General features: G+C 37.8%; 1 protein-coding gene across 1 annotated transcript in view; it reads left to right on the top strand.

The window, feature by feature from the left end:
* The window catches only part of CCDC178 (coiled-coil domain containing 178), a 186156-nt gene that overhangs the window by 158901 nt on the left and 2751 nt on the right, over positions 1 to 24504 (top strand). The window contains exon 18 of the mRNA XM_063299961.1: positions 5229 to 5363. Within this exon, the coding sequence (XP_063156031.1) occupies positions 5229 to 5363 (135 nt within the window). The remainder of the gene's footprint in view (positions 1 to 5228; positions 5364 to 24504) is intronic.

The raw sequence follows: 24504 nt of genomic DNA, 5'->3' as shown, positions 1-24504 counted from the left end.
AGTGTAATGCAATTAATTGTCATTTTCCTACATTAGAAAATGGCATTGTAGAAATACAAAATGTATGGGGAAAACCGGAAACATAAAAAAATGAACCTACCACTAATCAGAAACAATCCTATTCAGATTTTTTTAAAAGACTCAAAAATAGAATATATTTAGATAGGGTCTGTAACTTACTAACTACTAGTAAACTATTATTGACAAAGAATTGGAAAAAGTAAAAATAAAGATATTCCAGGTTAACACTTCAGCTAGTTATCCATATAATATTGGCAGTTGTCCTATCAGTTGTCTGCTTATTATTAACAATATTTGATTGTTGTCAAATGTCATTATGTAAGCAATATCATTTTTAGTTTCATCACGAGTCCTGAAAGAGCTCCTAGCCATGAGCCAAAATAAGAATGAGTGTACTGATGGGAAGATAGGAGAAATGCCTCTGATTCTGCCCTTGCATTATTCACAGCATCACAAATTCAGTTTTTAAATCTTCAGTCTTGTCCCAAAATTGGATTTTCCTCTTCCAGTTTTTAGAACTGCATTCAGTTTTTCAACAGATTTCAGTAAATAACCAAACTGTTACTGAGTTGTTAATGAGTCACACAGAAACCTAGCCATTAATCTGCAAAACTGTTTCTTCATGTTCTCCATCTAATTAAAGCTCCAACATGGAAAGAGTGGGAAAAAGAGGCTTAATTCTTAGAAAAAATATTATAGCATTGTGCTGGTTTCCAATTTAGTAAATGAGAAATGTAAGTAGCTGAATTAAGATTTGTATACAGATTGTGCATTGAATTGGATGGGAAGAGGGCTACGTCAAGCTGTTTTCTAAATAATCAAAGTGGGAGGCATCCTGTGGTCAGTATATGCTCACAACCCCTTCAGCAAGAACCTGATTAGCAGCTCTCATCTGATGGGTACATAGCAGGAAAGATTGTTGCTACCTTTTCTTAACCACTCAGCAAATCTTTATTTTTAATATTTCCTCCATTATTTAATGAATATTGAATCTTGTAATAAAAATATTTAAATTTAAAATATTTAGTGATGTTTGTTCATTGATTTCTATTGCTGTTCCTCAAAGCATTCAGCACTGGATTAAACCTGCTGTCCCTCACTACTTACACTACATGCTTATTTATTCCTAAAGTATTAATTTTTTGGGGGGGGAATTATTTAAATGACCTGTAATATTTTAAGCTGTAATTCTACTATACTGATGGAATAGATTGATAGTAAAGAAATATTTTACCTGGGCCCTTGAAGTAGTGAAATCATGTTTGAAAGTAAATATTAGCTATTTTTTCACCATATTCTTGCTTAGATAAAATCTGTAGTTTTTCTTTCAGCGTGTGAGCTGAAACAATTGAATCCTGAATGATACTAGTATGGAATATATATTTTTCTTAATGTACAGCATCTCATTGTGTTTTTAAATTAATATGGCACATATAGGATGTAATTATTATTTGAAAGGCAAAAGGTAGATTAGAAAGTCCCAGTTTGCTGCGCTACTTGATCTTCTGTACGGTAAATGTAACACCTCAATCTACATCAATCCCCAACTGAAATGAAACAATGCTTTTACGTTTCTCTCATGTTGGGATCTTGGTGTTTGCTGAGCTTGGTAATGAGATAACATTGTCAGTGCTTTGACATGAGGAGGTGGGGTTTGTGGACTTCTTCTAGGAGGCAGCTTGTCCTATCTGGCTTGATTAGAGTTGTAGTTTCTGATGCTTGTTTCTGACTGGCCTACCTGGCTTGGATGGCTGTATTGTTTTATCTTAGATTTTCCTGCCTATTGTGCTGGTTCTCAGATATCTGCTTACTGGTTGTGTAATAAGGAAGGATGTGCTCCAAGCTGTTTGCTTCCTTCTTTGGGCCTTTGTTTGCTTTCTGAATAGTTTATAGAATGGGTTTATGTGTCTGTTAATGGCTGATCTTAAGATGCTTTGAAGGGATTTCATTGATTAGTGGTCTACTGTGATGCTGATGGTTTCTAATATATTTTTGATGTATAGAAGAATTATTCTTTTCATGGGTTGTGATGGTTGTAAGAAAGGGCACTTTTTTTTTAAAGTTCTGTGGCTACCCATTGCACTGAAGGATGCTATAAAGATAATATTTTTCTCTCTCTCTCTTTGAACTTCTGGGCTGCTGCAATGTGTTTTTGCTCATCTGAATAATGTTCTTGTAGAGCTGTTTGTTTCTTTGTGGGCAATTTAATTGTTACTCAGGTAGTGTAGCACTTGGTTTGTATGTGTTACTGTGATTTTTTTTATATATACCCAAGTCTGAAGTCTGCCATTGCTTCCTCTGCTGATATCTAGGAAGGATAGTCTGTTACTGCTTTCTTCTTCTCTTGTGAATTTGATACTGTTAAATGTGTTATTGATTGGGTTGTGCATGTTCTTTTTTTGTTCTTTTTTATTATGACAAAACTATTGTCCATATGATGCATCCATATTTTGGATTGTATGGGCTATTATTTCCAAACAAGTCATGACTGTTTCTGCTATGAATCCTTCGATGGGTGATCCCATAGGAATTTCTCTTATATTTTTCTGTATCTGTCCATCAAATTGAAAGTAAACAGTGAGGCAAAGGTCTTTCAATTTCTGTATGTTTCGCTAAGTTTTGTATTTATCTCTTCCTATTCTTACCTTAATTTCCCTTTCTTTCAGTGCATGAGCTCTTTGGAAGTAGGACTTTGTCTTCCCCCATTTTTCTCTGTGACAGTTTGACTAGAATCAGACACACTTGGGTGATCAAGAGTTTGTAGTAGAATTTCTGCTGTTGCTCTGAACATATACCCCATTATATCTCAGAAACTGCTTTTAAAACCTTACTTAGTATCCAAAGTATTTCGTGGCACTTTCTCTTATCTGGTTCTCCAAACCTGTTGGACTAAACTCCCATTATCCCTTCCTTGCATGGTCATCAGATCCCATTGGAAGTATATTAATCCCTGCACATATCTAACATGTTTGGATCCTAGCCCTTGAAAGTAAGTGGTATTAATTATCTAAGCTTTACAGCAATGCTTCCCAAACCTGGGTAAATTACCCAACATTGGGTAAAAGTGGTTTTTCTTTGTGTAATGACACACGAACCCATTAAATTGACTTAAAGTGTTTTACCAACATTGGGTAAAAAGGACTTTCTGATAAGCGGTTTTGGTAATGAAGGAAAAAGTTTGGGAAGCACTGGTTTACAGTGTGGAAAATGCAAACGTATTTGGCTCAATTTCTAGTATGAAAATTACACAAAACCTGGTATGGTAATTTCTGACATTATGTCACAATTAGATAATCAATAAGATACCTATTTTCATATCTTACAACTTCTATAATATTGTTTATTGGATATGAAAGACAAATTTATACAAAAAATAGGTAAATGTTGATTACTGAGGTAAGGTATGTGAAGTACATGGAACATTATGAAACACAATATAATTGTAAAGTATCATAATTCAGTATGCCTATTTTCCTGACAGTATTTTGTATAAGAGCCAAAGATACTGATGTTGTTTAGATGTGAAAGGCCATTAATTTTTATAAGCTTCTCAGTTATTCTGTGAATTTTACCTATTTTCTACTCTCATTGTAACAAGTATAATTTGAAAGCAAATTTAGACAGGGAAATAAATATGTACAGCCAAGGAATGTTACTTTGTGTAATTAAAGGTATGTTTATTCATGCATTAATTCTGGTTTTGACCTCAATGGATGGGAAGACTTCCAAAGTAGTAGTATACTATTGTTTTAATCTGGTTGACAAGCATGCTTAGAAAGGTCATTCACTGATGATGGCGACTGACATTTTCTGATACAATTGTAGCATAGCTAAATTTTTTATTTTAATCTGTTCAATTGTGTCCAATTCTTGGAGACTGCCTGAAGAAGTCCCTGCAGTTTTCTTGACAAGGTTTTTTGGAAGTGGTTTGCCCTTGCCTCCTTCCTAGGACTGAGTGAGAGTGGTCACCCAGGGTCACCCAGCTGGCTCTGTGCCTAATGCAGGACTAGAACACACGGTCTCCTGGTTTCCAAGAACTTGTATATCTGGTATTTCCTTTGAGAGATCCTTGTGCCATATTGTAAATTGCTTTTGCAAGTTTCCATAATTTCAAGAGAGATTTGTCAAATGAAATAGGAAACCACTGGTTTTGTAGGGGGGCAGGCAGGGGGACCTAAACACCAAAGCCGCTCTGAGCCTAGCATAGCCGTAGGTAGGTAGGTAGGTAGATGATATGTAGCAATAAGTATATTAGATATTAAGATAATGATCTTATCAGTGATTTTTTTAATATCAGTACTGACTCTTGGACTCTAGTCTTTGGAGATATATTCATTTATTTTGTTGCAAATGTGAAAACAGTTAAAATGAATACAAAGTAGTGAATAATGTCCCTGCAGCAGCTGTCAAATTTCTGCTGTTTTTAGTATTCTTTTTCAATGAAATACTTATAAGAGAGTAAAAATCATACCTGTCCTTCTTAAATTTAAATGTTTGAGCTTGTGTGTGCACGTGTATATGTCTAGACAGATAGATATAGATAGGGTAGTGTCACTTTCAGCTGCTGCCTTAACTGCAATTTAGTGCAGCTAGATGCTTTCATGTCACATGGTTATAGCTAGGTAGATTAATAGGGAGTTCTGTCTGGAAATTTCTTTCCTGTTATTGTTCTCCCTCAGCTGCTGATGGTGAAGTTAATTCTCTTTAGTTTTGTCATGCTCTGAAGCACACATTGCCAAGCTATGATAAGCTTTACAAGGAAAAATGAGCCACAGTGTCCATCAAAGTCTTAAACTTGCATTTTAAACTTTGGCCTGACCTGATGTGCCATTCAAAATGCTTCAAAAGATTATTTTTTAAAGAAAGGTTCAATATGTCCCGAGGCTATCGGTTTTGAGTTAAACTGGGTGAAGTAGAAATATTTTACTCATCAGCTTTGCAGTCACAGAGTTTGCCTCAGCTAGAACAAAACTGCTGAGGCATTTAGAGAAAATTAACCCCCCATCCTGGCAGCCAGATGTGACTGGTTTCTGATGAATGCACATGAGTGGGCTGAAAAATCAAGAGACTGTGAAATTCCTGTCAGGTCCGTACAGTGCAGAATGGGCTATTGACTGCTTTCTATATTTCCCTCCATCATTCTTCTTGAACACTGCCATTAATTTCCTCTCCCACTCTGACTTATTTTTTCCCCTTTCCTCTTTTAGCTCTCTCAGCTGCAAAAGAAGCTGCACAGGGTATTGGTGGAATACTTCAAATTGCGAGCCTTCTATAGCCAAGCCGGGCTGGGGAAGTTGCAGGCAGCCTCTCATGAGACTCTTCAGAAAATATTAGCTGTGCAGGTAGGTGTCTGCAGAAAGGAGAAAAGATCATTCTGATCTAGATTGAAAAGCAAATGATGAGTAGTGTGATGAACCATTAAAGCCGTATCCTATCAGGGTTTTGTAAATTTTTAACCTCTTTAATAAACTGGAATTGCATGAAGAATGAATCCAGTAGGAAGCATATTAATCATGGATACATTTTTTTTAAAGAAAAAGAGGACATTACAATTTAAAAACTATGATGGTGTTGCCAAAATGTTTTGGAATATGATATACCCCTCTTTATGTATTATCACTATAGGAAACAAATTTGTTGATTTTTCATATTAGATTTGTGCCAGTTAGGTCACCTGTTTATGTAAAGATGAAGTAACAAATGACATCTACTTAGAAGGTTCAGCTAAGATTAATCATGCCTGTTTGGCTTTAGAATATTTTTTCATGGATTTTCAGACCTTTTTAGGACTGCGCAAATCATTCAGAGAGGTGCTTAGAAGTGGGAAGGTAAGTGAAGCCTCCCAAAGATTTGGCCCTTGAGAGCCTTCCCAGATCATCTGGGGGTGCCACATTGAACCTTCAGGAGCATACTCATGGCCATGAGTGAAGTGCTCCTCTAAATGATTTGGCAACATTTGTATTTATATTTATAGAGATGCCTTTATTTCAGAAAAGAGCAATATTTCTTTATGACCACATACAGTTAAGATTTTGATGGTACTGGAGAAATTTCTGAGGTAAAATGGAAACAGAAGAACTAAAAATCCAGTGTCTTCTATCCCATATGCCACTCTAAGCCAATATGATACTTAACATTCAAACACAGACCAGCACATTTCATACTTTGTGACTATCAGCCATTTCTAGTTTTTGTTTAATTTTTTTGTCTTATAAAAAAACAGCCATGGAAGCAGAGATCTCTCCTTCAGACAGGTTTTCCAGTAAAGCCAATTACCTCCCATACTGTTTACTTCTCATCAGCCATCTTATTTATTTCCCTTAAAAGGGAAAACCACTTAAAAATAACTTTTAACAGAAAACTCAGCTGAGGGAAAGGAAGTTAAGAGGCACAATGAAGTTTTTTTCCCTAGCAAAATTGTAGACATCAGAGTTTAATTTTGAGCTTTAAATGAAATTGAAAGCTAGTTAGGCCCTAATAATTACAAGAGAATAAATAAGCAAAAGTTAGGGCTTTACTGGAGATAGTTTGCATGTTTATGTCCAGGTATAACATATAACTGACTGGAAATCTATATGTTGTGTTAATTAACACAGTGAACTGTCCAGTCTCATCCACCTCCTCCTCAGGAATGTAAAGCCAAGGTTCACTAAATAAGATGTTGCTAATGACTTCCTGAATATCAGGCTCCTTCCTTCCTTCCTTCCTTCCTTCCTTCCTTCCTTCCTTCCTTCCTTCCTTCTTTCCTTCCTTCCTTCCTCATGGTTATACTTCAGGTATGACTAAGAATTCATTAACATACACCTCTTCAACAGATCTTTATCATTCTGTTAACTTGTGCTGTCAACTGCAGGATAGTGCTCTATGATTGTTAACACAGTGGTTCCCAAATAGTCTACTAAAGGGTCCATAAATAGAACATGCTGGTTCTCAAGGATATAATGTGTGATGTCTGCTACTGAATTACTTATTTTTCTCTGAAACTGAAATATGGAATCAGGTGCTTGGGGGACGAGGTCAAGGAGGCTATCATAGAAGATGACCATAGGGCAGACCCTGCATTCTGAGTGAGAAGAGAAAGAAGCAGTATGATAAAAGAAGTTCAGTGTCTGGACCACTGAGAACTCTAATATAGCTGGATGTCATGAGTGTCAATTTGTTATGTCAGTTTATCATGTGTAATCTTAGTATTATGGATGCTTTCAAGGCCAAGTGTATTAAGACTCATGATCTTAAGAAAGTCCGTTTCATTTAGGCATCTTTCATGTTCTGAATGTCTCATAAAATGATTGTTCTCTTCTTCCATCATCCCTTGTGGCACTGCTGTCTGAATCTAGAAATACAGAACTGCTTCAGTGGGGTCAAACAATGGGGGCAATCAATCAAGGGGACATTACTGCACAGTAATGTAGAAGAAATCTTTCCCTAATTTCAATGGGAACAAAGTTGGTGTGATCTGCCAAAATCAACTCTGCTGCAGCATTGCCTGCAATCAGGAATGGACAGATGCATCTTGCATCTGTCAAAAAGGCTATACAAAAATGCATATACTGTATTTAGAAAAAAAAATAAAAAAATAAAAAAATTGTTTGGAAAGGTTGCATTTACAAAAGTTATAACTGTGTATGTATTTTTTTTAAACATACATTAGGGAAAATTGCATACAATGCTCTATCACTGAAAGTTACAAGCAACAAATAATGCAACTTTTCTAGCAGTTTAAAATTAATGGAAGACATTGGTCCAAACAGAATAATTTATCGAGTAACTGACAGGGATTGGACTTAGAGCCACATTATATCCCTAACTGATCTCAAGCCATCAAATAGTAAGATAGTGAATCTTACTGGCAGGCAAAAGAGCAGAGTGTCCAGAAATAACTTTAGGGCACAGGCAGGGTCCAATCTTCCTGTTAATACATATGAGTGTCGCTGTCATAGCATAACAGACATCTTTCAGAAATACATATGCCTCAAATATCTGCATTGGATGTCATAGTTTTAGCTGCACCTTAACTATGAGGGTTGAATGAAAAGCAATGCTTTGAGTTCCATAACTTTAGTTTAAATAGGAATACTTTAATAAATGAAACAGGAAAATAATGTCTGAAATCAGCCTTTTTATTATCTGTATTTACTTCTCCACATAATCACCACAATTTGCTACATACTTCTGCCATGGACAAGCTTCTTAAAACTGTCACAAAAGCACACCATACTTCAACTAGGTCTTGATTGTCCTTTCCACCTCTTCATTTGAATCAGCATATGCTCATAAAAGTATTCCTTCAATTTTGGGAAAAGGTGGAAGTCCTTTGATGCCAAGTCTGAACTGTATGGCAGAAGAGGTAAGACAGTGATATCAATATGCAGTTGCCTTTTGGGTGGCTTGAGAGATGTGAAGCCTAGTGTTGCCATGTTGCAGCAAAATTTCTTTATGCTTCTGAACTCTGCTTAATCATTGTTTCAAAGTTTTGAGTGTTGCAGTGTAGCATTCTAAATGGATAGAGGTGCCAGGTTCAAGGAAATCCATGTATTTAACCTCATCCATATCCCCCAAAATTAAAACCATGAGTTTTCTTGCCAAAGTTTGGGTTTTGAATTTTTTCCCCACAGGTGAAGCCCATAGACTGACATTTCATTTCTGGGCCATAATTATGAACCTGTGTTTCACGGGCTCTCATATGCTGTGAAGATACTCCTTACCTTCATTACGGTAGCATGACAACCATTGCTGAAAATTCCAACTCTTGAAGCCTTCCTTGATGAAGAACTATTGATGAAAACTCCTTGAATACAATTTTCAAACCAGCTATGTATCCTCTTAATTGTATGGCTTTCAGACCACCTTAACCACTTTGCTAATCATAGGGTACTTCATCAGTTGCTTTGCTGAATTCAAGATAGATTATATCTATAGCATTCGCACAATCTAGTAAGAAAGTAACTTGATCAAATCATGAGTTAGTCTGACAAAAACTGTTCTTGACAAATCTACACTGACTTTTGGCATTGTTCTAAGGCTTTTTCAATCTTTTTACAATCTCTTTTTTAAAGTTGGAAGCAGTCATCTGACAACAGTTCTTCAGGATTTCTCAAAATAGTGCATAATGATTCAACCAGACTATCAGCTATTTTCTTCAGTATCCCAGGATTCAATTAATTTGACACTGGAAATTCAATCTCATTCAAAGTAAATTTTTCTTGATCATATTTCAATCAGTCTCAAGTTTTATCCTACTCCTTAATCATGTTCTTCACAATGTTCTGAGGGAACACTTAATTTGTTGGAAAAGGCTGAGTAAAAATAAAAATGAAATAGTTCTGTTCTTGTTAAGATTTTCCCATCTTCACTGAGGAGATGGTATACTGATTTTTATATTTCTTTCATTTTTAACATATCCAAATAAGTCCCTTTTGTTAATGATAGCATTCTTCACCAGCCTCAACTCATTATAATCTCAGCTTTCCTGATACCCTCTCTACAAATTCAGGCTGCTTGTCAGTAGTCTTCCATGATATCCTGTTCCTTTTTACCTTCTACATGGTTTCTTTTTTGTTTTTAGAACTTCCCTAAGTTTTTTGTATAGCCACATCAGTTTCTTCTGGTGATGTCCCTCATTTTCTTTGTCTCTTTGGAATTGTGCATTTTGCATGTTATAGAAACTCCCACCCATCTTGACCTCCTTTTCCCATTAACTTGTCCTGCCACTGTATCTTAATTATATTGTTTCCGAGTTTATTAAAATTACCTTTAAGTGCAGTGTGTGTTTGTATGTTTTAGTTGCCTTAAAATCATTAACTCCAGCATTATAAGGTCACTTTCCTTTGTTTACCTGCTTCTTCTACTTCCTTCACTGAATCTTCCCTATTGGTTAGTATCAGGTCAAGGGGAATTAATCCTCTTGTGTTTTTCTCCACTCTTTGAAGGGGAAAGCTATCAGCAAGACAATCAAGAATTTCCTGAAAGGACCATGGTTGGCACAGTTTGGCTTCCAACAGATGTTAGAGTAATTATAGTCCCCTATCTCTACTGCCTTTTTGAAAGATCTGCACTTTGTTTTTTGGAAGATTTCATTCACATCTTGGTTGAGCAGAAACTAGTAGACACCAAAAACAGCATTGTTTTTATTTATTTATTTACTTAGTTTAACCAAGATGCTTTTTACAGCATTGTCATGTTCATTCATTTTGATTTCTGAGTGGATTCATTTAACACACAATGCAGAAACTCCTATAGTTTCTGTTCGTTTTGAACAAACTTGTCCAAACTGTTTTGCTGTGGCAGTAGAAGAGGATCTAAGCCACATTGTCTGACAAAACACATAAAGATATGAAAAGATGCACTGCCATCAAAACCCTCAGCTTTAAAACGTTGTGGATAGCCTTCTGTGCAGATATAGAAAAACCTGTATAGAATTCTTGTCTCAGAAATAAATAAAGCAGTCTGAGGTGGGGAGAACATCCTGGAAGTTTAGAAGGAATGTCAGGGAGCATACTTAACCATTATTTTATGATCAGTGGACACTTTATGACTGGCCACACTTTGTACAGAAGGCACTTTTTGAGACTGTCATATTCTCAAAATTCAAATGTACCCACCAACCCCAAAAGATTGGAAAGCATTACTTGAAGTCATGTTTATTGTTTGAAAATATTTGCTATTCCCTGCAAAGACATATCCCAATCAGGACTGGCTTCTTAGTGCACATAGATGAATCTTAATTATCAGGCAATGGTCATGATAAAAATTATCCATTTCCTTCCTCCCCTGCTACTCTTCATTTTTGAAAGAAAGTTGTCACTAATGCTAACCACAGCTTGATGGAAGAGTGATCTTGTTGAGACTCCCAGGCAGAAAGGATGGATTAACATTCTCTCCCATATGGCGTGATGTCAGTCCCAATGGGAACACTTTTCCGGTGTTTAAAATAAAAACATGGTGCCTGCATTATTAATTATATCATGCAAAGGTTGTTCTCAGTCTCCTCATTGGGTTTGGGCCAGTTTACACTGTTAAACATGTGGGTTTTTTCTAGATAAACTGTTTTTAGATAACCTGTTCTTTCATAGATTGCTAAACTGGTTAAAAGCAGAAAGCAAAGAGTAGGAATAAATAGCAAATTTCTCAGTGAAGTGAGAAGTAACATCCCTCAGCAATCCCTGTGAGGGCCAATGCTTCTTAAGAGGGAAACAAGCTGCCCAGGCCTGTGAATGATACTAAACCATTTAGGATGGTAAAAGTAAAAAAGCTCCAGAAAGATCTTTTAAACCTGGTGAATGATCAACCAAATGGCAAATACAATTCAATACAAGTAGGTGTAAACTAATGCACCCTAGACCCCCCTCCCCCCAATTTCACATACAGAGAGATGGAGTTTAAGCAGTCTGTAACAAACCAGGAAAGATATTGGGGTCATATTTATAAATTAGGGAACATATTAACTCAGGATGTGCTAGTTATGAAAAAGGAAAATTCCATTCTAGGGATTATTAGGAAATGTGTTGAAAATAAAAATGCTAGCATTATGATGCCCATATACAAATCTCCAGCACTTTCACATCTGGATATAACAGATATAACGGAGCTGGAAAATACACACAAAAGGGTTTCCTGTAAGAGAAGTTTTTAGGGGAAAAAAATGGATAAGGACATGATCAAGGTATATAAAATTGTGCATGGCATGGACAAAGTTGGCAGGGAGAAGGTTTCTTCTTTCTCTCTCTTTCAAAACAATAGGACCAGCAACTTTCCAATAAAGCTAATTGCAATATGAATTAGAATAGACAAATGTGTTCCCAACTTCCAACTCAAAAAAGATGTTTTACCATGGTCAGTGGGATCAAATTCTGCTGAGACATCAAGCAGAATCACAGTCGTACTCCCCTTATATTGTTTGGTAACTGTAATAAATATTTGATCTCATCTGATTTGAGTCCCTCTCCAATTTCTCTCCTACAAGAGGTTATCTATGAGAGCAACCATAGCTGATTTGGCTGCAAAACAAGACCAGAAGCCAGACTGAAAAGGATTGAGATAATTGGCCTCCTTCATGAAATTCCATTTTTCTTTCCAATGCTCTCTGAAACATTGCTATTACTGGACTAAACTAGCTAGGATAATGTGCCAGCATGTCTTTCCTAAAACGTGTCTATTCCTAGGTCTTCCTTGTTCTGTCTTCATCCAGCTGATCTGCTGAGTCTTTTTTTTTTTTAAGCATGTCATTGACCTGCATGCTGGCTTTCTTAGCATTGCTACTCTTAATCAGGATAGCCTTAGCTGACATAGCTTGATCTCAGTAGTTGGCTGTCTGTTTTCCTAGATCATGGCTATGTTAACATCATATACCTTTCGTATTTCCTTCTATGTAGAGTCTGAATGCAGTCCTTTTATTCTACAAATGACCCACATCCGCTTCTGCTAGATCTGCTTAGATTAGTGTCAACCCAGCATGCCAGAGAGCTAATAGTTCAGTCACTTCAGTTCAAAAGGATCTCAGATGTATCATCTATGCAAAGCAATTCTTCAGGTCTCTAAAGTGGGAATTTGGAATGTCTCAAAGAGATTATATCAAATTTTGTTGTTTCTTAAAATAAACCTACTTATAGATATCCAGGTATGAATAAAAATAACAGTGAAAAAGCAGATATTTTTCCCAAATTAAAGTTAGATATTGTAGCTTTTAAATAAGTTAAATGTGTATTTGATGAATAGTAGTAGTAATATAAGTTCCAAAGAGTAAAATTATGCTAGATTCAGTTTAAAATATTTATTTATTTATTTAATTGTTTTCCATTGTTAGGCTGCCTGACTCCTTAGCAACTCTGGACAGGTTACAAGTTAAAAAAGAAAGAAAGAGCACATCTAGAATAAGTCATAGCTGACCAGAAGACTAACTCAGTAACAGTAAAAAAAAACAAAAAAACATACTTATAAGGGACTCCACAACCACCCTATCCCAAGACCTGGAAGAACAACCAAATTTTTAATGATTTTCTGAAAGTCATTAGGGTAGGAGCCATATAGATCTCTGGGGGATGTCATTCCAAAAGGTAGGCAATATAACAGAGACAGCATGCTTCCTGGATCCCGTAAGGTGACACTGTTTAATCATCAGGTCCCAGAGTGCCCTCACTCTGCTAGAACTCACTAGGCAAGCAGAGGTAATTACGCTTCTACCTAGTTCTGACATAATGAGAGAGCCAGTTTGGTGTAGTGGCTAAGGTGCTGACCTAGAAACCAGGAGACTTTGTTCTAGACCTACCTTAGGCATGAAAACCGGCTGGGTGACTTTGGGCCAGTCATTCTGTCTCAGCCCAACCCACCTCACAGGGTTGTTGTAGTGGGCAAAATCAGAGGCAGGAGTTCACCGCCTTGAGTTATATTCATATATATTTAAAAAGGCAGGATAAAAATATAACAGCAGCAACATCAGTCTGACAATTCATGGCTTCCTCCAAATCAGAATAGCTATCTGTGATGTAATACTACAGTTTAAAGGAAGCTCTTACACTATACTTCCATTGTTTGGACATAATAGGAAATCTTGGTTTAATAAATGCTGAAACATTTGCTGAAATAAGGTGCATGAAAGGAGAAGGAAGGCCAGCACAAGTATGAACTGCAGAGGTATGTAGCTCATCCTCAGTGTGATAAATTGTATTTGTGGGACAAAGGTAGGTAGTTCTGAAGTGGACCGCATTGGTCTTAGCATTTGCAGTTATATCAGAGGTTTGTATAAAACCTCTCTAACAGATGTTGAAAATGGTGTGTTTAGTGGGATGAGGGATCAGGACTTGTGATACATAACATCTTTTTAAAAAACATCTTCTGTACATTACCATCATTATTGTGATACTACTGATGATCTTGGTCACCTTTTCACAGCTCTGTACAATGTTGTATTTACACTTAAAACATTGTTGAATGAACAATATCTTTTTATACCATTTTTAAGCATTTTGAGCCCCCACTCTTTTAAAATACATCATTCTGGATCAGAAATTTAAGAAGCCATTTTTGGTAGCTTCCTTGCTTTTGTTACTTCCTGATTTAATTATGGCCATTTAACACAACTGTTATCCACGCTGCTGTATCATTGATTATAAACGTACCTACTGAACTCTTAATCATGGCTGCAAAGAAGATTATCTTATTTAAAGGTTTTAAAATTTCAGCATTTAATTTAATTATCTTTTCCCGGAAATGAGAAGCCTCATGTAAGTAAAGTATCCATGGGACAATGTAGAGAAGCATTTTTGCCACAAATTCACTAATTCTAGCAATAATCACTGGCAATGTTTTTGTTTTATAGAGTGGTATGATTTGGCAAAAGAATAAAATTGCTTTTAAAGTACAAAAATAATTATGAATCACTTGAAACGTAATGTCTGTGTTTTATTTCTCATCAGAATTCATTAGTGTGTAACATCAATAATTTAGCCCATCATTTGCCAACACTGACTTGGCTCAGTAGTTCAATCATGTAACCCTGTAAACTCACTTTCCATTAAAATGAATGTTGCTGACAAAGGATAACTAAAGAGATACTTCATTTATTAGCTAAAGAGATACTTCATTTATCAACATTTTTAAATTAGGAGTTTGGGACCATAGACATTTAGCTGGATAAAATATTTCAAGAAATCTATACTATAGGACAAAAGATGTATGTAGAATCATCTCACGTTACTCAAAATGACAAATGCCTTTGCAGTCGTTTGTGTGTATATGTGGGTAACTTGGTTTATCACACTCCTCCGGAGGCAGGAAGAGGCACTTGCAAATGATCAAGTGACCCACGGGATGACAGCTTGGCTGTAAAACGATGAAGTCCTATATCTTTGTAGAATTAGGACTGATTTCCCTACAGCTGTTTTTCCATGTAACAATCCATACTGAAGTCAGCCTGCATGTGTTAAACCTGTCTGGGTACAGAGGGAAGTATTCTGATGGCTGGCTTAGCAGATACCAATGACTGAATGCCCCAGAGTCTGACATATTGTTGAGTGAATCAATGTTAATCATACAGTACATCTCTCATACAAAAAGTCTAAACACAAGCAAATTTTCTTTCCATTTCTGAACAATAGTTTGAAGGCTTAATTTGAAATTTGATCTATCATAATAGCTATTACTTTTCTCCACTTTTCTAAAATAATTTCTGTAATTTTTAGATTCTTCATCTAGTGAGTTGTTACATTCAGAGAATTGACAAAGAGGGCAGGACAATTACTCAAGGATCTAAACATCTACTTGTGGTACTGTATTTTAGGCTAGTGCTACTCATTTCTTTGTATGTTATTGACATTAATTCATACTAGGCAAGGCAGGGAGAAATTGGCTAATGTCATGCAGATGTTGTTTGGCCTTCCTGTCAGTTGGTGAGAGGTTTGTGGTGAGAAACATATTTGGTGTGTCATTAGGCTGCTTAGGTTTGTAATCCAAATTGATTTCTAAACATTGTTTATTTCAAATACAGTTCTACTCTATGGATGCATAGGTAAAAGAATGTTACACAGCATACTTCGTTTCTATAATGTCACTCTCTGCACTTATCTGTATTGCAGCAATGCAAGTAGATGAGGTTTACAGAGTCAAAGTATTTTGGACGGACAACAGAAAACTTCCCTGGACATCAGTCCACTGCATTCTTCTCCTTTTAGTTTCCCTCCCTCCTTCCTTTCTCTTCTGTCCAGTCATTGGAAGATTCCAAGCGACTTGACTTTTCAAGCACCTTGCTCTTTTTTGCTATGGCTTGGAAATAGGAGGAGCTGTTCTTGCTTTAAATTAGAAACATTCTGTCTCCTTCCTTTCTTCTGAATTCTACTGAATATACTTTTCTCTTGAACAGAAGATATTTTCCAATGGCTGTGCAGTATTGCAAAATAGCATCTGCTATGTCACCCTAACGCAAGTATAAGTTCATGTCTATTTGCTTGGGAATAAACGCCATTAATGTCAATATGTGTTACTTATGAATGCAATATATATTATATATGCAATGTATATTGCATTGTCATTTTCCCAAGATTTTATTCAAAGATGTGAAAGAAAAGGACAATGGGGGCAGCTTGAACAGACATTTTTTTTTTTTGACAGTTATTTGGAGGAGTATTTAGCTCTCTGTCTGATTTGTCACTCCAAATTGTTATGCTAATGCAACTCTTTGCTGAAAATTAAAGAAACACTTTGCAGTCATTCACAGCTGGAGGTGCACTTTTTAAAAATAGGATCTCAAAAAAGAATGGATGGAATTCAGTCTGGTCCATAATGGTCAACATATGGAGGACAGACTTCCTGAAATTTGTAGTATTCATTCCATTCCACCCTATCCTACGGTGCAATGTGAGGAACAAGCTGGCAAACAGTTCTGCAGTCTGAAGTTATTGCCATCAGTACCTGTAAAATTGCACATTATTGTTCACACAAAATGCACTATTGCAAGGTTTACAATAAATAAATAAGGTAACATAAAATACCAGAATAATAAAGTTCTTGTTTATTTGTTTAGTCGCTTCCGACTCTTCGTGACTTCATGGACCAGCCCATGCCAGAGCTTCCTGTCAGTCGTCAACACCCCCAGCTCCCCCAGGGACGAATCCGTCACCTCTAGAATATCATCCATCCACCTTGCCTTGGCCGGCCCCTCTTGCTTTTGCCCTCCACTCTCCCCAGCATCAGCATCTTCTCCAGGGTGTCCTGTCTTCTCATTATATGGCCAAAGTATTTCAATTTTGCCTTTAATATCATTCCCTCAAGTGAGCAGTTTGGCTTTATTTCCTGGAGGATGGACTGGTTTGATCTTCTTGCAGTCCAAGGCACTCTCAGAATTTTCCTCCAACACCACAGTTCAAAAGCATCGATCTTCCTTCTCTCAGCCTTCCTTATGGTCCAGCTCTCACAGCCATATGTTACTATGGGGAACACCATTGCTTTAACTGTGCGGACCTTTGTTGTCAGTGTGACGTCTCTGCTCTTAATTATTTTATTGAGATTTGTCATTGCTCTTCTCCCAAGGATTAAGCGTCTTCTGATTTCCTGACTGCAGTCAGCATCTGCAGTAATCTTTGCACCTAGAAATACAAAGTCTTTCACTGCTTCTACATTTTCTCCCTCTATTTGCCAGTTATCAATCAAGCTGGATGCCATAATCTTGTTTTTCTTGAGCTTTAGCTGCAAGCCAGCTTTTGCACTTTCTTCTTTCACCTTCATCATAAGGCTCCTCAGTTCCTCTTCGCTTTCAGCCATCAAAGTGGTATCATCTGCATATCTGAGATAGTTAATGTTTCTTCCAGCGATTTTAACTCCAGCCTTGGATTCCTCAAGCCCAGCATATCGCATGATGTGTTCTGCGTACAAGTTGAATAGGTAGGGTGAGAGTATACAGCCCTGCCGTACTCCTTTCCGAATCTTAAACCAGTCTGTTGTTCCGTGGTCTGTTCTTACTGTTGCTACTTGGTCGTTATACAGATTCTTCAGGAGACAGACAAGATGACTTGGTATCCCCTTACCACTAAGAACTTGCCACAATTTGTTATGGTCCACACAGTCAAAGGCTTTAGAATAGTCAATAAAACAGAAATAGATGTTTTTCTGAAACTCCCTGGCTTTTTCCATTATCCAGCGGATATTGGCAATTTGGCCCCTAGTTCCTCTGCCTTTTCTAAACCCAGCTTGTACATCTGGCAATTCTCGCTCCATGAATTGCTGAAGTCTACCTTGCAGGATCTTGAGCATTACCGTACTGGCATGTGAAATGAGTGCCACTGTTCGATAGTTTGAACATTCTCTAGTGTGTCCCTTTTTTGGTATGGGGATATAAGTTGATTTTTTCCAGTCTGATGGCCATTCTTGTGTTTTCCAAATTTGCTGGCACATAGCATGCATTACCTTGACAGCATCATTGTGCAAGATTTTGAACAGTTCAACTGGAATGCCGTTGTCTCCTTCTGCCTTGTTATTAGCAATGCTTCTTAAGGCCCATTCAACCTCACTCTTCAGGATGTCTGGCTCTAGCTCACTGACCACACCATCAAAGCTATCCCCGATATTGTTATCCTTCCTATACAGGTCTTCTGTATATTCTTGCCACCTTTTCTTGATCTCTTCTTCTTCTGTTAGGTCCTTGCCATCTTTGTTTTTGATCATACCCATTTTGGCCTGGAATTTACCTCCAGTGGTTCTAATGTTCTGGAAGAGGTCTCTTGTCCTTCCTATTCTATTGTCTTCTTCCACTTCCACGCATTGCTTGTTTAAAAATAATTCCTTATCTCTTCTGGCTAACCTCTGGAATTTTGCATTTAATTGGGCATATCTCCCCCTATCACTGTTGCCTTTTGCTTTCCTTCTTTCTTGGGCTACTTCTAGTGTCTCAGCAGACAGCCATTTTGCCTTCTTGGTTTTCTCTTTCTTTTGGATGTATTTTGTTGCCGCCTCTTGAACAATGTTGCGAACTTCTGTCCATAGTTCTTCCGGGACCCTATCTACTAAGTCCAGCCCCTTAAATCTATTCTTCACCTCCAGTGCATATTCCTTAGGAATATTAGTGAGCTCATATCTAGCTGATCTGTGGGTCTTCCCTAATCTCTTTAGTCTGATCCTAAATTGTGCAAGAAGAAGTTCATGATCTGAACTACAGTCAGCTCCAGGTCTTGTTTTTACCGACTGTATATATGTCCGCCACCTTTGGCTGCAAAGGATGTAGTCAATCTGATTTCGGTGTTGTCCATCTGGTGAAGTCCATGTATAAAGCCGTCTCTTAGGTTGTTGGAAGAGAGTGTTTGTTATGCAGAGTGAGTTGTCTTGGCAAAATTCTATCAGCCTATGTCCTGCTTCGTTTTGTTCTCCCAGGCCATGCTTACCTGTAATTCCAGGTGTCATTTGACTGCCCACCTTAGCATTCCAGTCTTCCGTGATGAAAATAACATCTCTTTTAGGCGTGTTGTCCAGTAGGTGCTGCAGATCCTCATAGAACTGCTCTACTTCAGCTTCTTCAGCATCTGTGGTTGGGGCGTATATTTGGATCACTGTGATGTTAGATGGCTTGCCCTGCATTTGAATTGAGACCATTCTATCGTTTTTTGGATTGTATCCAAGCACTGCTTTAGCCACTTTACTATTAATTATGAAGGCTACTCTATTTCTTCTGTGGTCCTCTTGTCCACAGTAGTAGATCGGGTGGTCATTTGATGTGAAGTGGCCCATTCCAGTCCATTTCAGTTCACTCACGCCCAAAATGTCTATCTTTAATCTTGACATCTCACCAATAACCACATCCAATTTGCCCTGGCTCATAGATCTTACATTCCAGGTTCCAATGGTGTGTTGATCCTTAGAACATCGGATTTGCTGTTCACCACCAGCACCGTCGGCCGCTAGCCGTCCTTTTGGCTTTGAGCTAGCTGCGTCATCACGTCTGGGGCTAGTTGAACTCATCCTCTGTTCCTCCCAGTAGCATTTTGACCATCTTCCGACCTGGAGGTCTCATCTTCCGATGGTATACCGACATATCTCTGGTTGTACTGATCCATTTAGTTTTCACGGCAAGAATACTGGGGTGGGTTGCCATTACCTTCCCCAGGGATCGCGTTTAGTCTGACCTCTCTGTCATGACCTTCCCGTCTTGGGTGGCCCTTCACGGTTTAGCTCATGGCATCATTGAGGTGCTCAAGCTCCAGCACCACGACAAGGTAACAATCCTTTGCTGAAGGAATAATAAAGTGCAAATTTCAAAAGTCCTATAGATTGGTGAGTATCTCATCTGGTACAGGAGTGAGCCAAATGTTTTAGTGATAGAAAAAATATATAGAGTGTAGTTAATGCAGACACCTATAATCTAAATATTAAATATTAAAGCTGTATACTGACTCATTCTAGCTCTGTATTCTCGATGGAAGAGCTCTAATTTATTCTAATGCCTTTATATCTTATAAGTGGTCTGTACTAAATAAAGACTCATTTAAACATTTATGTCTATTTAATACAAACTGAGTATCCTAAGGAGATATCACAGTCCCTGAATGTATAAATATCAAAACATACAGATTTTGATTGTTTTACAAATCATGTTAGCTTTTGAATTCTGTATTCTGTCTCAAGTATCCCAATTTGTGAGTTGGAAAGGGAACTTGCAATATTAAACAAATGAAAAAGGGAGAGAAATTACTGTGCAACTACGTATTGACATTCAAAATTCCCAATTCCAGTTTGCCAATTCAGTGTATTTAGGCATATGAAGATACCAGTGTATTTTCTAATATGCTTTCTGTTTTCAAGTCTCCTGCTATTTAGCCATTTTATTTTATTACTTTACTTTACTTTACTTTACTTTAATCCCACCTTTATTATTTTTATAAATAACTCAAGGCAGCGAACTTACATAATGCTCCTTCCTCCTCCTATTTTCCCCACAACAGCAACCCTGTGAGGTGAGTTAGACTGAGAGAGAATGACTGGTCCAAGGTCACCCAGCCGGCTTTCGTGCCTAAGGCGGGACTTTTCTTTGCATATATAAATTTTTGTAAATGCAGGTCATTGCTGATCACCTGATTTTAAGGATTATTGAAAGATTCACTCTTTCTCAGCCTAAGTTGTCTTTCTTCTGTGACTTCAGATACCAGTAATCATCCTCTGTAACAGAATACTGAAAATACTGTAATGCTTATTCTATAATACTGATCATTTCTTACAAATAAATGTGCTTAGGATTATATCTCAGCATCAGCTGGAGAAAGGTATGAAGTATCTTTACAAAATCTAGTGAAACTCACTTCCTTGTTAAACATTTCTTCTGCAATGTTCTCTATATACAGTAGTTGCAAATTAGTTCATGTACTTTCAGCTTTTTATGGACTTTGCCAGATAAGCAACAGTTCTTTGACTATATGACTCCAAACCAGTGTCTCTCTTTCTCACTCCTCCCTTTGTCAATGCTTTTTCTTTGAATTAGGACATGCAAATATTCAGAAAGTCAGTTTGGTGTAGTGGTAAGGCATTGTGCTAGAAACCAGGAGACTGTGAGTTCTAGTCCCACCTTAGACATGAAGCCAGCTGGGTGGTTTTGGGCCATTCACTCTCTCTCAGCCCTAGGAAAGAAGCAATGGCAAACCACTTCCAAAAAACCTTGCCAAGAAAACTGCAGGGACTAGTCCATGTACTTGCCAGGAGTAAAAAAAAACTAACTCAAAGGTACCCCCCTAATATATATATACAGTATATTCAGACAGGAATACTTGAATAGGAAAGTATCTTTTCTTGAACTCTAATGGCCCTGATTAATTTAAATGTAACTTCTGTTCTGAGGGCCAAGAGCCTTATTCTGTGGCATGCACAAGTTATGGTCTGCACTTCTGGTCCAAGTGGAGAACTTCAGACTCCTTATAGGAAAGCTAGCATACAACTGGTCTTTTTCCATGCAAAGATGATGCATGGATTTAAATTCATAGGAAGGCTTGAGTCTCTTTTGTTTGTCTGTTATTTGCATCTCCATTTGGCATATCTGCCCACTCATGGTAATAAAGGTGCTTGTTTAACACAGTTGTCTACTTTCAGCTTTTCAGTTACTTAAATTTCTCATGTCATTCTCATGTCATTCTTAGCAGGGCTCCATCCAGTTTTTCCTAAGATAGGACTGCTTTATTCACAAATGGGATTTTAAAAATAGAACACAAAAGCAAAACATTGCTTCTTCCTAATGTTATTTATTCGTTTAGTCACTTCCGACTCTTCATGACTTCATGGACCAGCCCACGCCAGAGCTTCCTGTTGGTTGTCAACACCCCCAGCTCCCCCAGGGACGAATCCATCACCTCTAGAATATCATCCATCCATCTTGCCCTTGGTCGGCCCCTCTTCCTTTTGCCTTCCACTCTCCCTAGCATCAGCATCTTCTCCAGGGTGTCCTGTCTTCTCATTATGTGGCCAAAGTATTTCAGTTTTGCCTTTAATATCATTCCCTCAAGTGAGCAGTCTGGCTTTATTTCCTGGAGGATGGACTGGTTTGATCTTCTTGCAGTCCAAGGCACTCTCAGAATTTTCCTCCAACACCACAGTTCAAAAGCATCGATCTTCCTTCTCTCAGCCTTCCTTATGGTCCAGCTCTCGCAGCCATATGTTACTATGGGGAACACCATTGCTTTAACTATGCGGACCTTTGTTGTCAGTGTGACGTCTCTGCTCTTAACTATTTTATCGAGATTTGTCATTGCTCTTCTCCCAAGGATTAAGCGTCTTCTGATTTCCTGACTGCAGTCAGCATCTGCAGTAATCTTTGCACCTAGAAATACAAAGTCTTTCACTGCTTCTACATTTTCTCCCTCTATTTGCCAGTTATCAATCAAGCTGGTTGCCATAATCTTGGTTTTTTTGAGCTTTAGCTGCAAGCCAGCTTTTGCACTTTCTTCTTTCACCTTCATCGTAAGTCCATGTATAAAGCCGTCTCTTAGGTTGCTGGAAGAGAGTGTTTGTTATGCAGAGTGAGTTGTCTTGGCAAAATTCTATCAGCCTATGTCCTGCTTCGTTTTGTTCTCCCAGGCCATGCTTACCTGTAATTCCAGGTGTCATTTGACTGCCCACCTTAGCATTCCAGTCTTCCGTGATGAAAATAACATCTCTTTTAGGCGTGTTGTCCAGTAGGTGCTGCAGATCCTCATAGAACTGCTCTACTTCAGCATCTGTGGTTGGGGCGTATATTTGGATCACTGTGATGTTAGATGGCTTGCCCTGCATTTGAATTGAGATCATTCTATCGTTTTTTGGATTGTATCCAAGCACTGCTTTAGCCACTTTACTATTAATTATGAAGGCTACTCCATTTCTTCTGTGGTCCTCTTGTCCACAGTAGTAGATCTGGTGGTCATTTGATGTGAAGTGGCCCATTCCAGTCCATTTCAGTTCACTCACGCCCAAAATGTCTATCTTTAATCTTGACATCTCACCAATAACCACATCCAATTTGTCCTGGCTCATAGATCTTACATTCCAGGTTCCAATGGTGTGTTGATCCTTAGAACATCGAATTTGCCGTTCACCACCAGCACCGTCGGCCGCTAGCCGTCCTTTCGGCTTTGAGCTAGCTGCGTCATCACGTCTGGGGCTAGTTGAACTCATCCTCTGTTCCTCCCCAGTAGCATTTTGACCATCCTCCGACCTGGGGGTCTCATCTTCCGATGGTATACCGACATATCTCTGGTTGTACTGATCCATTTAGTTTTCACGGCAAGAATACTGGGGTGGGTTGCCATTACCTTCCCCAGGGATCGCGTTTAGTCTGACCTCTCTGTCATGACCTTCCCGTCTTGGGTGGCCCTTCACGGTTTAGCTCATGGCATCATTGAGGTGCTCAAGCTCCAGCACCAAGACAAGGTAACGATCCTTTGCTGAAGCTTCTTCCTAATAAGAATCTTCTATACCCTTGTCATTATGCCCAAATGTTTGTGCTTATGTATTTTAAGCTGCAGTCCTAAACACAATTATTAAAGAAAAAAGTATCATAGAACACTATGGAACATACATCCAAATTAGCATTCATGGGACTGTTGAAACAGCAAACAGTTATATTTAAGTTTAGATGTTTTTATCTTGTTATGATGGTCCCCTCCATAAACACAGTAAACACTAATTTGCTATCCTTATGACTTCTAAATGCATGTCACACTCACATAATAGCTAAAAGGATTTTCCCTCCATGTCCATGTAAGTATGGTAAAGTTAATGCCAGTCATGAGAAATCCACCCTGAGACCTGGGATTGATAAATTGGCAAAGCTAGGGAAGTCACCTTTGAAATACTATTATTTTCAGAATGCATTCCTACAATTAAAGTTTTAGTATACTAAAACAAAGCCTATTTCTAGAATGAAAACTGTCATGTCACATCCTTGGAAAAACTGATTTTAAAAAAGGTCAGATAAATTAATATTCTAGATGGATCAGTGTGCCCAACTAATCCCATTCTAGGTATAGGCATTATTCTATGCAGTCTACATATCCTACTAAATCATTATGAAAGGAACAAAGAACTGTTTGAAATAATTGGTCCTGACAAATCTTGAGCTATTTCAGATGTCACAATTTAGTTCAAGTTTATAGATCACTCTCTGATTTGTCCTAGTAATGAGCCAAGTGGTATGAAGTGCATTTTCCCTCATTCTAATAAACACAATAGTAATTCTGCACAGTCTATCCAACATCCTGCAAGCAACCAGAAATGGGAGTATAGTTTTATTTTTATCTCTGATATAGGGGCAGGTTTACACCTATCATTTGATGGCTGTGACTCCAACCAAGTATGTGAAGTAATGAGCTATCATAGAGTTAAGCCTTCATTATCATGCAACTATCACCTTAAGCACTGTACTTTTCAGAGACACTTTATATACTCAGTGTCAATAAGCAAATAAAAAAATTAATGAGAAGCATGCTTCTTATATGAATAATCTGCAAGTATAAGGAGTGTGTGTATGTGTGTGTTGAATTTACGATC

The sequence above is a fragment of the Candoia aspera genome, chromosome 3 (genome assembly GCF_035149785.1).
Source record: "Candoia aspera isolate rCanAsp1 chromosome 3, rCanAsp1.hap2, whole genome shotgun sequence".
In the NCBI taxonomy this organism is placed as follows: domain Eukaryota; kingdom Metazoa; phylum Chordata; class Lepidosauria; order Squamata; family Boidae; genus Candoia; species Candoia aspera.
This window is presented reverse-complemented; position numbering and strand designations above follow the sequence as displayed.